Source organism: Colobus angolensis, unplaced genomic scaffold (assembly GCF_000951035.1).
Source record: "Colobus angolensis palliatus isolate OR3802 unplaced genomic scaffold, Cang.pa_1.0 Scaffold139, whole genome shotgun sequence".
NCBI classification, from domain to species: domain Eukaryota; kingdom Metazoa; phylum Chordata; class Mammalia; order Primates; family Cercopithecidae; genus Colobus; species Colobus angolensis.
Window position 1 is genome coordinate 3,801,902 of NW_012114477.1, and position 18,444 is coordinate 3,820,345.

The following is an 18,444-nucleotide window of genomic DNA, read 5'->3' on the forward strand; positions in this document are numbered from 1 at the left end:
TCCTTCCTTCTTTCCTTTCCCTCCCTCCCTCCCTTCCTTCCTTCTTTCTTTTTGACAGAGTTTCATTCTGTTGCCCAGGCTGCAGTATACTGGCGCCATCTCAGCTCACTGCAACCTCTGCCTCCCTCGTTTAAGCCATCCTCCTGCCTCCACTTCTTGAGGCCCTGGAACTACAGGCGTGCACCACCACGCCTGGCTAATTTTTGTATTTTTGGTAGAGACAGGGTTTTGCCATGTCTGGCCAGGCTGGTCTCGAACTCCTGACCTCAAGTGATCCACCCACCTTGGCCTCCCGAAGTGCTGGGATTACAGGCATGAGCCACCACGCCTGGCAAGCCCCACACTTTCACTTCACACTGAACCCTACAAATGATGTGGCCGATCCTGCCTGGGGCACTGGGGCATTTTAAGAAACTGAAGGTATCAGTGGGTTTCTATGGGTCATCTTCAGAGGAGAAGAAAGGTAGGAGAAAGGGAAAGAGGAAGGCGGGATGGAGAAAGAGAAAAGGGGAACGAGAGGGCTGCTGCTCCCTCATCTACCTTCCTGGTGGACACTGGTCTTCTTTCACTTCCTAGAACATGCCTTGATCTGCCCTTACTCATTTTCTCCAGGCCTTCCCATGGCTGGCCCCTTCTTCTCATTCAAGTCTTAATTCCAACCCCTTCCTCTCTGGGAGGCTATATCTGCCTATCCTGCTCTTCATCACAGCACCACGTTCTCTGCCCTCGTAACTCCAATTGTATTCTAGTGTTTTATTTATCAGTCTGTGCACTTTATTTTTGGATACATACACACATATACACACACACACATGCACACACTCCACCATCAGAATGCAGGTTTGATAAAAGCAGGACCACCCCTAGGCTCTTCTCCCTCTCTATTCCTTGGCAATTCAACCAACCTGGGCTTTAGACACAGTTCCAAACGTTCATTTCTGCCTGACTTCAGGCAAGTTATTCAACCTCTCTTCATCTGTAAGAGAGAGAATAACGATAACGAGAAGCAAGTGTAATAAAACAAGCACTTAACACAGCATCTTGCGTGCAGTAGGTGCTCAGTAAGAATTTATCAAATGAATGAATGAATGCAATTGATGATTCTCATTGAGCCCCTACTATGCACAAGGTACTGTGCTAGGAAGTCATACTTTTTCACTTGATTCTTATTATTAACCCATCTTAGACTCAAAGAGACGGAGGCTCAGAGAGGTTGAATAACTTGTCCAAGGTCATGCAGAAATTAACTATTAGATTTAATTGGCAATCAAACTTGTTGACGTGCAAAGCCTATTCCCTCTCAAATTCTTCCTTGACTTCCAATTGTAATAATCCTGCACGTTGCGCGGGGCTTTTTCGGGTACAGGCACAAGATGCATTTTTTACACCTGGCATTCTGTAGTCAATTCACACCTCACGGCAACTCTGAAAAGCGGGTGATGTCCCTTCCAGCTATGAGGCAGGTGTTATATGGAAACTAGAGATCCAGTCAAGGAAAAAATATCAGAAGCCCAGCAGGGAGGAAGATTTAAGCTCCTAGAGACAGAAGATCGTGAAAAGTGAGACAGAAGGAATTCAGATTGGATTCCTGGGCGCCCAGGGCATGGAGCTCAGAAAGGGTAGATCAGAACAGAGGAGACAGATAAAGGCGTCTCTTATTAGGATGAGGGTGACAGCAGGGTCCCTTTAAAGCCAGAGGGGATTCCCCGCCATGCCAAGACTGGAGTAATGTCTGCAACCTTCTGTGACCTCACCACCAGGACCTCATTCCCCCAGTGAGATGTCTGTCCCTTGCTTCTTCTTTTCCTTTTCATTTTATGATGTTTTTATTTCTTAATGTTTGGGGGTACATAGTAGGTATATATATTTATGGGGTACATGAGATGTTTTTATACCGGCACGCAATACGTAATAACCACATCATGGAAAATGGGGTATCCATCCCCTCAAGCAATTATCCTTTGTGTTACAAACAATTCAGTTATACTCCTTTAGTTATTTTTTAATGTACAATGAAATGATTATTGACCACAGTCATCCTGTTGTGCTATTAAATACCAGGTCTCATTCATTCATTCTAACTACATTTTTGTACCCATTAGCCATCCCACCTCCTACTGTCTATTCCCATGGGTTAAATTGTTTTGATTTTTATATCCCACAAGTAAGTGAGAACATGCTTGTGGGATATACTGCAGTATACTGGCAATGTTTCTCTTTCTGTGTCTGGCTTATTTCACTTAACATAATGACTTCCAGTTCCATTCACATTGCCGCAAATGACTGAATCTCATTCTTTTTTATGGCTGAATAGTACTCCATTGTGGATAAGCATCACATTTTCTTTATTCATTTATCTGTTGATGGACACTGTCCCTTGCTTCTTGTTGTACCTTCTTCCAGCCTGTCACCCACCCTTCAAGCATGGATCCTCCACCTCCTTCCAAGGCTGTTATGTTTACTTAATTTTTATTGTTTACTAGAAAAGCAGTATTTTCTATGCAAGTGAAAATAATTTAAACATTTTGCTCATTGACCAAAGATGGTAGTAACTACAGCCATTCATTCCTGCTGTAATTCATGCAAAAGCTCTATTGTTTCTATGAATGGAGAAGACAGCCCAAGCATCAAACAAGTAATATTGACAAAAGGAGTTTGTAATTACAGTAAGTTCTGCCATGACACTAATAAAACAGGAGGCGGAGGGGGCAGTGGAGGTGGGATCCTAAATGCAATCATGAGCTGGAAAGCAGCTACAGCATCAGGATTTGCCCTTTTACCAGCAGTTTGGCAGCTGTGCCAATTAGCAGGAAATGGCGGGAATATTTGGAATGTGCATAGAAGCCACTTTTGCACAAATTAAAGAATTTTTTTAAGATGAAGTCTTTTATTTAGAGGCAAAACATGAAGTTTTATTTACTTATTTATTTTCTGAGACAGGGTCTTGCTCTGTCACCCAGACTGGAGTGCAGTGGCACAATCACAGATCACAGCTCACTGCAGCCTCAAACTCCTGGGTTGAAGTCATCCTCCTACCTCAGCCTCCTGAGTAGCTGGGACTACAGGTGCCACCATATCTGGCTAATTTTTAAAAAGGAGTTTTTGTAGAGATGGAGACTCCTTATGTTTCCCAGGCTGGTCTTGAATTCCTGGTCTCAAGTGATCCTCCTGCCTCAGCCTCCCAAAGTGCTGGGATTACAGGTATGGGCCACCACGCCTGGCCAAGAACATGGAGTTTTAGAGTCCAGTGGCTCTCCGTCTTCCTCCTGCTGAGTGCAGATATCTTTACTGGAGAGTCTGAGGTTACAAATCCCTCAGCAGCTATGACCAGCCCAGGATTGCATTAAGGGAGGAGGTTATGCGCATTCTAAAATTAGGTGTATGGAGTACATAACTTATTTGAGCAAAATCTCCTAAAGACAGTACTAGTAGAGCTAGAGATGTGTGCGCATGTTCATTGCACAGATTTCAGAAAATATAAATAAACTTGAAGAAAAAAAAATTGTCACCCGTAACGCCTTTCCTCAGTGTTACAATGTTGGTGTATTTCTTCCAGGTTTTTCCTTGACTATTCATAGTCAGCTCTAATATAGACAATATAGATGCCTGGTTCTTCCTGCTGGCTAAACCAGAGCTGATTTGTAACCTTCTCTGCTTCCCTTGCCTGCCTTGCACCCACATGTCCCAAAGGTCACAGCTGCCCCTGCCTCCACCCCTTAAGAGGGGTATGAGTGGCAAAGGTCTGGGTAGGAAGTTCAGCAGACCTGAGTTCTAGCTCAGTGTATGAAGCTAATTTGCTGTGTGACCTTGAACTTCTCTGCAGTCAGGGTGCTCATATGGAAACAGAGAGGGATGCATTCCAAAGACTGATAATTGACTGTTCTGGCTGCAGAAAAAAACAGCCTTCACAGAGAGGAAGACCAAGAAAAACTGGCTTTTAATGTGGCCTGTTCAGGTGTGTACAGGGGCAGCTTGCAGGCCGCAGGAGGGAACCACCTCTGGAGATTCTTTATTGGAAAGCTACGTAAGGAAAGTGTCTTCTCTGCTACCAGACTTTGCCACAGAGGCTAGAATGGGGGCAGGGATGTGTGGCAAGACAGGCAGCTGTGGTTCCTGGAGAAGCAAAGGTTCTCCAGGGTACAAAGGTAGCTCCTGAGAACAGAACGCTACAGAAGTTGGACAGCCTGGACCCATGTGTCCAGCTGGGATACCTCAAACTCTTTCCAGCTGAGCGGTCCACCTGTGGCCTGCAGTAGCTTGAGACTCAAGCAGAGATGGTAAGAAGTAGCCCATCTTCCGAGAAAGGCAAGAAGCCCTGCCACTGAACTTGGGTGGTCTCGCTAATCACCAGCCCAACCTTGCATCCTTGAAGCAACCATTGCCCTTGTAAAACAATGTCCATTATTCTGTACAAACATAGCTTCCACTTATATAGCACTTACATACCTGTCATGTTCATCTGTGAACTCAATTAACTCTCAACAACAGCCCTATGAAATAGGCAGTAGATTGAATATATGAAACTTCCAGTCTGTAGGTCAAAAATAGTCCCATCTTGGCAACTGCATGTGGTTCATCCTAATATTATTATGCCCATTTTACAGATGAGGGAATTAGGCCAAGATTGGACATGGAACTTGCAGAAGACCATACACTAGTCCTTATTCCAGTCACATTGCCTCACCAAAGGCTTGCTGAGACAGACTGAGAGGTTTTAGCAACAGCAAGGAGAGGTTAATACCAGCAGGGCAACATATAGTCTCTCCTCACCCAAGTAAGCCATTGATGCCTCCAGCCCCAGAACATCTTTGGGTTTCCCAGTGAACGTGGCCCCAGCCCGGCTAAAGGGCAAAGAGCTCCCCAGGATGCCGTCCATCTGCTGCGCCCAGCCCCGCCCAGCCCCCAGCAAGTTACCTCTCAGTATCACTATCACTGGATGCCACTTCTTCCAAGGCTGCCTGCAGGTCAGCAATCCGCCGAATGGACGTCTCCAGGTCTGTCTGGAGGGTCTGCCTCACTGCCCCAAGTTCCTCCACATACTTCTCCTGGGGACAGAGGATGCAAACACACGTTGGCCTTGGACAAGAAAGGCACCACCCATGCATGCACTGGGGAAGAGACACGCCCCAGGCTGAGCCTAGCGTTCACTGAGCACTATTAAGTGGTAGGTTCTCCACGAGAGGCTCTCTTTGTGGACAGGTTTATGGGATCCTCAACCAGGTGTTCCACGGTTCATAGAGGAGGGAATAGATACTCCAGGGCATGGCACACAGAGCTTGCTCACCTGTGCAGGGAGTGCTGCTCCCGGTGCATCTGACCCCAGGGCCATGCTCTGAATCTGCACCACCATGTGCAGCGGATATTCAGCCCATCTCGGATGGATGAGTAAATGTAAAAACCAAGAAGGGTCATGGAGTCTGGTTTAGGAAGCTGAGCCCCAGGGATAAGTCTAGTGCAGGAGGTCATGGGGAGAGTATAACAAAGATGGTTTTCTTTCAAGTACGTCCTCTAGACACCCCCACCTTGCTGTCCTCACAGCAGCAAAAGCAAAGATAAAAAACCTAGCTGGGCTCCCTCTAGAACAGGCAAGCACAATGGGCATTTATGGAGCTCTTTCCGTGGCTAGAGCTGTGCTGAGTGTTTTGCAGACAGGATCTCATTCGTGCCTCACAGGCCCAGCAGGTGAGTCTCTATTCTTGTTCCCATTTCACAGATGAGGAACTGAGGCCTTAAGAAGTAAAGACTTCATGGCGGAGCTGGAACTCTAGCTCAGTGCCTCTGACTCCCCTCTCAGGGTTCATCTTAGTGCTCAGCACTTTCTGGTACCTTTCTAATCGGATTTTATCCGGACTCTTGGGAAAATCTCTGACTTTAATGTGTAACCTACTCATTGCTACCCTTTAACATACAATGATTGTCACCTGACAGTTAGTTTGCCCCCCAGGGGACATTTGGCCATGTCTGGAGACATTTCTGGCAGTCACAACTTGGGGAAGTGCTGCTGGCATCTGGTGGGTAGAGGCCAGAGATGCTGTTCACCATCCTATGAGGCACAGGACAATCCCACAAAGAATTATCTGGCCTGAATGTCCACGGTGCTGAGTCTGAAACCCTGGGTGAGAACCAGAATCTAACCTCCTGGTAATTCATCTTATGGGGAATAAATCAAGAGGCAGAACACAGCTCTACACCCGAGGATGTTTGCAGCGGTGCTACCGACGACAAGGAGAGGCTAGGATCTGCCTCATCACCCAGCAATTGGGAATGGTTAGAGAAATCACAGTGTGTCACTTTGAGGCTCTTAGGCAGACATTAACATTAGAAATAAGAATTGTGGCAGCACGGAGTGCTTCTGTGAAATAACATGAAGCAAACAGAATAGATCCAAACAGTATCATGCCCAAATCTATGCAAATAACACAGAGAATTGAGAATATTTATGGATGGGGCGAAGCGGGGTTATAGATGGGATTTTTCTTGTAAGAGGCTCTAATTATGTACAGTTTATTTTTGGACTGCTGTATAAAGGAACACACATACCAACTGAGGACAGTGGGAGGGAAGAAATTTGAGGATGTGGGGTCAAAGTGCAATTCCCAGCTCCCCATGGAACTGAGTAGGTGAGTGAAAATGAATGGCTCACAGCCCCTCTCTTAGCCTAGAGTCATTTTTCTCTTTCTCTCTCTTTCTCTCTCTTTTTTTTTTCTTTTTCTTTTTTGAGACACAGTCTTGCTCTGTTGCACAGGCTGGAGTGCAGTGGCGTGATCTCAGTTCACTGCAACCTCCACCTCCCGGGTCCAAGTAATTCTCCTGCCTCAGCCTCCCAAGTAGATGGGATTACAGGCATCCACCACCACGTCCAGCTAATTTATATATATATTTTTAAACAGAGATGGGGTTTCGCCATGTTGGCCAGGCTGGTCTTGAACTCCTGACCTCTAGTGATCCGCCCACCTTGTCCTCCCAAAGTGCTGGAATTATAGGCATAAACCACCGCACCCGGCCTCGTTTTTCTTTATTTTGCAGATGAGGAATTTAAAGCCATCAAGGTCACTCAGCGAGGTCACTCAGGAAAGGCGCGGAGCTGGGATCTGAATCCTGGACTTGGCGGCTCCAAGTCCAGTGCTCTTTCTGCGGCTCTGATTGCATTCTCTAAAAGAAGTCAGCGAGGACCACTGCAGGGACACACAGCTCTCTGCAGATCGGCTTGCCCATTCACATTATTGTATGTCTGTGCCTTTCCAATGTTCTCTGATTTTAAAGAGAGAGAGGCAGCAGGCAAAGACTGAGTAAGCCTAAGGGCCAGGCTGAGCTGATGAGAGGGAGAAGGGGTGGCAGGAAGGATGCCACGGTGGTGGCATGAGAAGGGGCTGCCAGTCCATCCCAGTTGATTGAAGCCACCAACTGTGAAATCCCCATCTCAGCCTTGACAAGGTGAGAGACAACCCGAGGTTGGGGCCTCCAGGTTATCAGAGGAAATAAAGGACACTGAGGGACTGTGAAGGAGGGAGTGTTCACCCCAGGACATCAGCATGTCAGCACATAAACGCACCTAGAAAATGGCTAGGTGCAAAATCCCGGCAGCTTCTGGAAGCATCTGCCCAGGCTCCACTCTTTTCCTTTTTTTTTTGAGACGGAGTCTTGCTCTGCGTCCCAGGCTGGAGGGCAGTGGCACAATTTTGGCTCACTGCAAGCTCTGCCTCCCAGGTTCACACCATTCTCCTGCCTCAGCCTCCCAAGTAGCTGGGACTACAGCTGCTTGCCACCACGCCTGGCTTATTTTTATTTTTATTTTTTTGTATTTTTAGTAGAGACAGGGTTTCACCGTGTTAGCCAGGATGGTCTCAATCTCCTGACCTCATGATCCACCCGCCTCAGCCTCCCAAAGTGCTGGGCTTACAGGCATGAACCACCGCACCTGGCCGGCTCCACTCTTTTCTAATGGGCCAGGACGATGGTGTCACTGGGCATTAGCCACTTTCTCCCAGATATGGCACCTGTGTCTTTGTAAGACACAGAGGCAGAAAAATCTGTATTGCTGTCTAAGATTCTATCCCACGTCCACACGTCTGGGCCATTGTGTGTTATGTGTTAAGTACAGTGAATCCTATAAGCATTGGTTCAATGAATGTCTAACCAAATGATCTGTCTGAGATCACGCCGCTGGGAGACCACAAAGCTGAGATGTGCATCCAGGTCTTGGGTTCTTAAGTGGGAACCCTTTAGGTCACATGTGCTGAGATACGAGAAAAGGGTACAGACGCCCCTTCCTCGTTTTGCTTAGCTGAATCTTGCCCGTGTCAGTGTCATGCAGGAGCAGCAAGCTGTACAGTCCACATCCTCAGGGAGCTTCCTGGAGGGTAGAGGAGACAGACAGAAGGAGGCACTGTGTTTCAGGGATGGGTGGGCCTGGGCTGGGACTAAGCAAGTGGGCAGAAGAAATAGGAGTCTAAAATGAGTCAAATCCACAATATCATAAAAGTGAAAGTAGGCTCTGGAGCCGAGCTGCCGGGGTTCAAATCCCAACTCTGCTGCTCACTGGCTGTGTGACTTCCAGCAAGTTACTTAACCTCTCTGACCCTCAGTTGTCTCACTGGGGAAATGGAGCCAGTAGCAGACCCTCCCTCACAGGGCTCTTGTGAGGGGTAAATGAGCTTGACAGAGTGGAAACCTGACCAACAGTGGCATAGCTATCCTTTAATTCTCATAGGAGAAGAAGCATCAGGAAGAACAGTGTCATCCCCAGTTCACTGAGGAGATTTGCCAAAGTCACAAAGCAAACAAAAGCATTGGAATGCAGGACTCTGGCTCTGAAGATTTTTCACTATCCTGCAGAGAAAAGACATGAAAAAAACAAGGGCTGCATAGAAGGTGAGTTGGCTTAGACACAGCAAGATCTTTCTGGTGAGAACCAGAAAGCCATAATTAGTTAGGCCAGAGTATGTGGACCAAGAACAGGGTTTGGGGACCTGCCACTACCTTCCACCCTCCACCGTTGCCCCCTTGCCACCCTCTGCATCCCCTCCTCCGTCTGCTAGGGAAGCATCAGACTCAGTGGGTGCACCCCGAGGAGAAAGCTTGGAGAAATTTAGTGTTGGTGTAATCAGCAATCAGCAAATCCTTCCTGCTTCAACACAAAAACCAAAAGGAGCCTGCTGATTGCAGAGACCATTTCATTAGGCTAAACAAGTGCAGTGCCCCAAACGGTCTTCCTGGGGCAGATAAAACAAGGCGCCAGCCAGAGACCCCTCCGGAGACACGGAAGGGATGCACAAGCAGAAGGGGAAGTGAGTCAGTGCCCCTCTCATGCAACAGGAAGTGGGCAGGAGGCAACGACAGCATCTGACAATCACGCTCGCTTGGGCTTGGCTCAGGGCTGCTTCATGAAAATGGGGTTGCGTTCTGAGGTTGGGTGTGAGCTTGGTCCTCTCTGTTATTAGCTCTCTTTAGAGATTTGAAGCATGGAGAGAAATTGGAAGGTGGGGAATAATTAGGATACAAAATTATTTAGATAGATGCATAGACAGCAGAAATCCTTTAAGATATACAGCACATTCCTGGGTAATCTAAAACTACAATATAATGGTGTACACACTGTAGACACACAGCATGCATACCTCCTGGGATATATTATATATTCATGTATTATTCATTCATACATACATACATTTAATAAACATTTGTTGAGCACCTACAAGGTGCAGCACTGATTAGGCACTGGCAATACAAATAAAGTCCTCACTTCCACAGAGCTTACGTTCTTACAGGGATCTAATCTCTATCTGTATTACCGGTGTCTGGAACACAGAAGGCACTCAATACATGTTTGGGGATGAAATGAATGGTGCTATTGTATGACTATTAGTGGTGAATTAGGGAAGGAAAGAGGTATTATACATTCTAACTAATGCATGCATAATATACACGATACATACATAATATATGGAGGATATATATATCGTGTACACAGAGATCAGTACAATAACATATACTATGTAGATAACATGCATACTTGTTGACCTCCCCAGCATCACTTGAGAGAACTATCATTTCTTGTTAAACCCCCAGGCTACTCCCTCTGGAGCAGATCAAAGAGTTGCCCATGTGAGAAGCAGTTCATGTGATAATTAATGGCTGCAATTAAAGTCATCTCCTCTTGTGATGTTCAATTAGAGGCTAATATTTAAAACTGCTGTTTGTTGTTTATTTTCTCTGCCCAGAGCATCTCAATCTTCAGAGGACCCTCTCCTCTCTGTAAATGGACAAGACTCTCATTCGTTAATTTCTGCAGCTCTAGAGGCTGCCTCTCAAACCTTCTGAGGTGCCTCCCAAGGCCCCCCAAAGTTAATTTCACCTGTGCCACACAATTTACACTATAGATCAGACTATCTCAAAACACTTTTGAAACTTGATGAAAACCTATCTTGTTGCTTTCTTCTAATTTGGTAAAGACAAGCAGAAAATGTTACAGAGCCTGGCGCTGAAAAGAATTACACACACATATGCTATTATATATATAAACATGCACATATGTGAACGTGTGTGCACAATATGTACATGTGTAGATACACACTCAAATATTTCCAGCATCTGGCACATAGCTTACCTAACAAATATTAAGGATGTATTTATTAGAATCTGGTTACTGATTAGAATTAGCCATCAGCAATCCTTTCTGGCTTCAACTTGAAAATCAAATGGAGTTGAATTTTGCCTGTAACATGTACTTTATCCTATAGATCAGGGTATATTCTGAAACTTGATGAAAATAATCAAGTATTTTCATATACTTAAATGTTTAACAAACCTCAAACATAGTAAATATGTGTTAAACTAATTAATATGTGAATATGTTTATGTATATTTCTTGCATACACAGGCACTCTGCTAAATGTTCAAAATATTTTCTCATTTAATCTTTATTGAAACCCCCAGAGTCAAGTACTATAGAAACATAAAAAGTGAACTGAGATTATTGCAACAAAGTGGTAGCAATGGCTATTATCTCTGTGTGGTAAGATATCAGGCAATTTTTACATTCCTTTTAGCACTCCTCAAGATTTTCTGTAAAGAGTAAGAATTATCTTTATTGTAGGCAAGTTAAAAATATATACTTTATTCCTCTCTGATGCTACAGTGAACAATCTCCTCATCCACCTGCTCCGTGCTGAGAGGTAATCTTCACCACCTTGTCATGTCCATTTTACAGATGAGCAGGCTGAGGCTCAGAGAGGTTAACCCCTTTGCCTAGGGACACACAACCAAGGAAAGATCCAGAGCTAAGCTCAGGTCTCCTGACTGCAGTCCATGGCTCTTTCCAGCTTTGCTTCTAATTGTTCCTGTGTCATCCAATGATGCCCATGTCTTTGCAGGTGAGGGAATCTTTCCCAGAAAGAAAGGCTACGAGGAACTGCCATTGCTTCCTTCAAATTGTCCGAGGGTCACTTGCCTGGGAGAAATGAGGCTGAGGCTGGAGGCTGTGAAGTGGGGGAATAAAAGCCCTGTGGGCCAGTCAGGGTGGCTCATGCCTCTAATCCCAGCACTTTGGGAGGCCGAGGTGGGTGGATCATTTGAGGTCAGGAGTTCGAAACCAGCCTGACCCACATGGTGAAACCCTGGCTGTAATAAAAATACAAAAAATTTAGCCGAGTGTGGTGGTGCGCACCTGTAGTCCCAGCTACTCAGGAGGCTGAGGCAGGAGAATTGCTTGAACCTGGGAGGTGGAGGTTGCATTGAGCCGAGATTGCGCCACTGCACTCCAGCCTGGGTGACAGAGCAAGACTCCATCTCAGAATAATAATAATAATAATAATGATAATAATAATAATAATAATAATAATGCCCTGTGAATTGTGTTCCAGCAAGAGCTCAAAGGCTACATTGGTAATAGAGTAAGCATCAGCAGGTGGTGGTAAGCTCCACATTGGGAAAGGAAAGCGTGGGAGTGGCCCTAAGAAAACCCAAATGTATGCCCAGTCTCCAGCAGGAATAAGGACGGAGGAGAAGTTGGTCATCACTCTACAGGGTTCTTTCCTCATAATTATCCTGAAGATTCGTTACATTATTATTTTTTTTTTTTTTCTAGAGGGAATCTTGCTCTGTCACCTAGGCTGGAGTGCGGTGGCATGATCTCAGCTCACTGCACCCGCCACCTCCCAGGTTCAAGCAATTCTCCTGCCTCAGCCCCACAAGTAGCTGGGATTACAGGCACCTGCCATTCACACCTGGCTAATTTTTGTACTTTTAGTAGAGACAGGGTTTCACCATGTTGGCCAGGCTTGTCTCTAACTCATGGGCTCAAGTGATCCACCCACCCCAGTATTATTCTATTTTTATGATGTGATAATAGACACAGAGAGACCCATCAAAGGCACCAAATTCATACAGCTAGAAAGTGACAGATTAAAGTTGGGGCCTTCATAATTTCTAAAGGGTCAGCAAATACCCAACAATACCTCCTGTCCTTTTCTTCATACATGGCAGGCATGTTTGATCAATCACAGCAGAGACCCAAGCAATCACGGACTAGAATCCATTCTCTCAACTCACCAAGCCAAGTGTGTCATTCCAGTGCTATCGTGTGCTTCATCTGACACTATCGATCAGAACTTTCTATTCTGCTACACCATTTTTTTTTAAGAGATGGGGGGGTCTCAGTCTCTCGCCCAGACTGGAGAGTGCAGTGGTGCAGTCATAGCTCACTGTAACCTTGAACTCCTGGGCTCAAGTGATCCTTCCAACCTCAGTCTCCTGAGTAGCTGGGACTACAGGCGTGCACCACCATGCCCAGATATTTTATTAGTAGTAGTAGTAGTAGTAGTAGAAGTAGTAGTATTTGCAGAAACAGGGTTCTGCTATGTTCCCCAGGTTGGTCTCAAGCTCCTGGTGTCAAGTGTCCTCCCTCCTTGGCCTCCCAAAGCATTGGGATTATAGGCATGAGCCACGGCACTCAGCCTCTGCCACCTTTTTAAATGACCCCAATCCTCCTAGAAATGGTTTTCATATCCTCAAAGAAGATATTTATATTAGTTAGTTGGTTCGCAAGTTTATTTCTCCTTAAAGATTGGTGAGTATTCTGTGGATCCGAGTGAAGCTGAAGCTAATCACACTTCCAGGGAGACCCTGGCGGGTGGGGAGAGGGAGAGATGCAAACTGCTAACGACATCACAAATAGCAGGAACAGAACTGGCTTTGGAACAAGATGAACCCTGAAGCAGCTACGCGAAAACCGAAGTTACTAATCCTTTCTCACCTTCAGTTCCTCATCTGTTAAAATGGCAGTATGATATTATTCCTTGACAAAAGGTGTTACAAGGAACACATGAAATAATGTAAAATTGTGTACACCTCATCTACCTAAATCAGTAGCACGTACTTGGTCCACAGGTTCCTATTTCCTTCTTTCTAAGTAAAGACACGGAAAATACAAGGGCTGCTGGTGTTTAGTGAGGATGACTTCATTTTTCAGAAAATGACGTCTAAGAACCTATTACTTGTTTTGTTGTAGCTGGAAGGATTTTACAGAATGCTTTGGGAAAACAGAAACCACTCTAGGTCATTCAGCCAAGGGAATTTACTACAGAAAATTTGTGACCCAGGTGATGGAAAAATTGAGAAGCCAGGAGAAATTAGCAACAGCAGGAAGGCACTGCCAACTTAAGGCTGGACAAAAAAGCCAAGGAGTTGGGCCATCCACTGGGAAGCAAGACCTCAATAGTGTTGCCCAGAGGAAACAGGCTTCATGGAGGAAGGAGGAGAGTCCTTGATAAAATCTGGATTTGGCCGGGCGCGGTGGCTCAAGCCTGTAATCCCAGCACTTTGGGAGGCCGAGACGGGTGGATCATGAGGTCAGGAGATCGAGACCATCCTGGCTAACACGGTGAAACTCCGTCTCTACTAAAAATAATACAAAAAACTAGCCGGGCGAGGTGGCGGCGCCTGTAGTCCCAGCTACTCGGGAGGCTGAGGCAGGAGAATGGCGTAAACCTGGGAGGCAGAGCTTGCAGTGAGCTGAGATCCGGCCACTGCACTCCAGCCTGGTTGACAGAGCGAGACTCCGTCTAAAAAAAAAAAAATCTGGATTAAAAGGAGGTACTGCTGCTTCCATGGATGCCTCAAGGCAGTGTCAAAGAAAGATATCCTGTCTTCTCCCTTCCTTTTGACCTTCAGTTGTCCGTCACTGCCTTTCATTGGCAGAACCTACCAGAAGTCAAGGAAATCAGGAAATGTCATTTTCTGTAATTCTACAGCAGAGCAGAGAAGGGGTAGGAGTAGATCTGAAAGTGAACTGGCAATGACTGGTTCAGAGCTCTAAAGCATCCAGGATCATTCCAGGCTTCATTATTTAAGACAGACAACAGTGTTTTCAGTCCGTACAAATTCATCAGACTGTTCACTTATGTGATTTGCACACTTTTCCATGTCCATATTTTGAGGAAAAAGTTATAAGACATCTAGAATTATGATTTTCTTTTTTTTTTTTTAATTTTAGAGACAGAGTTTCACCCTGTCACCCAAGCTAGAGTGCAGTGGTGTGATCATAGCTCACTGCAGCCTCAAACTCCTGGGCTCTCATGATCCTCCTGCCTCAGCCTACTCAGTAGCTAGGACCACAGGTGCACATCACCACATCCACTTAAGTTTTTTTGTGTGTGTGTGTGTGTGTTTTGTTTTTTGTTTTTTGAGATGGGGTCTCACTATGTTGCCCTGACTGAACTTGAACTCTGGCCCTCAAGTAATCCTCCCATCTCTGCCTCCCACTGTTGGGATCAGAGGTGTGAACCATTGTGCTCAGCCACCAGAATTATTATTTTCAAGGGTTACAGAATCAAGTGCAGGATTACAGATCCCTATTCTGTACTAGTTACGTATTGCTGTATACTAGGTTACCCAAACACTTAGAGTTTTGAAATATCCAATATCATGTATTATCTTTCATGGTTTCTGTGGGTTGAGAATTCAGCAGTGGCTTATCTGGGTGGTTCTGGTTCAAGGTATTTGGCAGCATGAATAAAGTCCTCCCAAAGATGTCCATGATCTAATCCGGCAACATGTAAATATGTTCCCTTATATGGCAAAAGGCATTTTGCAGATATGATTATGTTAAGGATCTTGAGGTAGAGGGAGATTATCCTGGATTCTCCAGGTGGGCCCTAATATAATCAATCACAAGGGTCTTTGAAGATGGAGGCAAGGGGATCAGTGGGGGAGAGAGCAGCAATGTGGAGATGGAAGCAGGGATTGGAGTGGTGCACCCAGGAGCCAATAAATGCTGGCAGACTCTAGAAGCTAGAAGAGGCTGGAACAGACTATCCTCTGGGGCCTCCAGAAGGCACCAATCCTGATGATACCTTAATTTTTAATGCCTTTGGACCCATCTTGGACATCTATCTGATCTCTAGAACTCTAAAAGAATAAATCTGTGTTGTTTTAAGATACTATGTTAGTGGCTGCTTTTTGCAGCAGCGATAGGGAATAAAGACAGGATCTATCGAAATGCCAGCCAGGGCTTGTGCAGCTGGAGGGTGCGCTTCCAAGCAGGCTCACTGATGTGGCTACTGGCTGGAGGCCTCACTTCTTCACTAGCTGTTGGCAGGAAGGCTCAGTTCTCTGCCTCATGGATCTCCCACTGATGTGGTTTGGATTTGTGCCCCTGCCCAAATCTCATGTCGAATTGTAATCCCCAGTGTTGGAGGAGGGGCTGGCCTGGTGGGAGGTGACTGGATCACGGGGGTGGATTTTCCCCTTGCTGCTCTCATGATAGCGAATGAGTTCTCACAAGATCTGGTTGTTTAAAAGTGTGTAGCACCTCCCCCTTCTCTCTCTTCCTCCTGCTCAAGCCATGTAGGGCCTGCCTGCTTCCCCTTCGACTTCTGCCATGATTGTGTTTCCTGAGGCCTCCTTAGCCATGCTTCCTGTACAGCCTCAGAACTATGAGCCAATTCAACCTCTTTTCTTTATAAATTATCCAGTCTCAGGTAGTTCATTATAGCAACACAAGAACGGACTAATACACCCGCTGAGCTGTTTCAGTGTCCTCATGACACAGTGGACAGTTTTCCCACAGCAAGTGATCCACGAGGGAACAAGGCAGAAGCCAAATGTCTTTTATTATATAGTTTTATTATCATTCTTTAGACACAGGGTCTCACTCTGTTGCCCAGGCTAGAGTGCTGTGGCACCATGATGGCTCACTGCAGCCATAGACTCCTGATCTCACATGATCCTCCTGCCTCAGCCTCCTGAATACCTGGGACTACAGGCATGCACCATCACACCAGGCTAATTTTCTTTTTTTTTTTTTTTTGTAGAGATGGGGTCTCATTGTGTTGTCCAAGCTGGTCTTGACTTCCTGGCCTCAAGTGATCCTCCTGCCACCAAATGTCTTTTATAGCCTAGTCTCAGAAGGGGTGACCTATTACCATTGATGTAACCAATATGGCACACAGACCAACTCTGATGCAGTATGGGAGGTGACAACACCGGGGTGTGAATGCTAGAAACGCAGATCACTGAGAACCATCTGGGAGGCTGGCTGTCACAGTAACATCAAAAGATCTTCACATGTGTCTCATCTCAATTGACTCCCATACCTACAAAGGAAGAACTTCTCATCTCGAGAAACGTATCTGTTTATGAGTTTAATCACGCCCCTAGAAAAGACAGGTTGAAGTCTTAATCCCCAGGACTTCAGAATGTAACTGTATTTAGAGATAAGGTCTCTACGGAGGTAATCAAGTCAAAATGAAGTCATCTGGATGGGTCCTAATCCAATATGACCAGTGTCCTTCTAAGGACGGGAAACTTGGACACAGAGATACACTTAGAGGGAAGAGAATGGGAGGACACAGGGAGAATGTCACATAAAGACTGACGATTAGAGCGATGTATCTAGAAGCCAAGGAACATCAATATTTTCCAGTTAACCACCAGAAACCAGGAGACAGGCATGGAACAGTTTCTTTCCTAGAGCCTTTGGAGAGAGCATGGCCCTGCTGACACCTTGGTTTTTTGGACTTCCAGCCTCCAGAACTGCAGGACAATATCTTTCTGTTGTCTTAAGCCATGCAGTTGGTGGCACTTTGCTATAGCTGCCCTAAAAACTAATACAACACCACGTGATCTTTTCTTTCTCTTTTAAACACCATTGCTTTGCTTTTCTGTTTCTAATAGCATTCACTATAGAGAAGGTAGAACATTTAAAAAGTGACAAAAGAAAACTTTGAAAATCATCCTTAAGTCCATTATTCGGGGAGAACTGCTTTTCATGAATATGTTGGTGTATTTCCATCCTGTGTTCATTTCTGCATATGTGTATAGATACATCTATTTGACTCACGCTCAGGTAAAACACTTGTATATTAAAGGCAGAATGGAGTTGACTCTGCAGCCAAGTAGGGGACTCTATGGAACTGTACACCATCCAGCTTTCCCTGCCAGGATTCTCCCTTATCTTGAGGCAGAAGGGCTCGCTGCTCCAGGCACCTGCTTCTGGTCTTTCCTTTCTTTTCTTATTTTTCAACCCAATGGTTTTAAAATGCCCTCAACTGTTGCCTGAGGGTCTTCATAGCTTTCTGGAAAGTTAACATTTAGGCAACTTGAGCTGTTTAAAATGTATATGATGAAGAGCTTGCCTGCAGAATGTCTAAGTCGGCTGCACTGCTGTGTGCATTCACACATCCCATGAGCATCTGTGGACACACATGCCAGACACCAGGGGCCAAAACAGAGGCTTAGAGCAGGAAGCCACCTGGTACAGACTGCACAGTCATGGGGCTGCAGAGAAAAAACTAGAACCTGGGTGTTTCCTACCTCTGTCCTCTCTCTCTTAACAAGTGCACCCCTCTCTCCATTTCATCCACTTTAGATGGGTCATTTCTGCCTGGAAATCATTCCAGCCACTTGAGTAACCATAGTACCAGGGACTGGAGCTTCAGTGGTGAGGAAGGGGCTTTGTACTTGATTCGTGGAGTCCCTGATGTGTGGGGAGGAGTGGACGGCACAGACTCCTCAAGACCCTATCACACAGGGATGGAGAATGTGGCTAAAGCTCTCCTGGGGCATTGGGATGGAGAAGGGGAAGGGAAAGGGAGGGGGGATCAGGCTTCAAGGTACGTAACTCTATCTTGGGCTTTCCAGTCGCAAGGTTTGCAACTAAAAATTTTAAAAAGAAATCTCTCTAAAGTTCCTTAAAGCTCTTGCTATTCAGAGCTCCTAGCTTTGCCAGCCCTAAAAATCCTCTCCAGCCTGTGACTTCTGATGTAGCATTCTCAGAAAGGGGTAAAGAAGAGCCATCATGGGACCCCAACAACCTTCTTAAAGTTGATAACAACTGAGCAGGGGATTCATAAAACCCCCAGATGCAAACAGACATCCTGACCTGGAGTAAACTCTAAACACCCCAATCCCAACTTCCCAGAGTCACCCACCCAACTGCTCTCTGAA

The 18,444-nt window shown here is 45.7% G+C and overlaps 1 protein-coding gene across 1 annotated transcript in view; it reads right to left on the bottom strand.

Moving 5' to 3' along the window:
- The window catches only part of MYO18B (myosin XVIIIB), a 289,839-nt gene that overhangs the window by 34,192 nt on the left and 237,203 nt on the right, over window positions 1–18,444 (bottom strand). Inside the window, exon 39 of the mRNA XM_011934846.1 lies at window positions 4,915–5,045. Coding sequence (XP_011790236.1) covers window positions 4,915–5,045 — 131 coding nt within the window. The remainder of the gene's footprint in view (window positions 1–4,914; window positions 5,046–18,444) is intronic.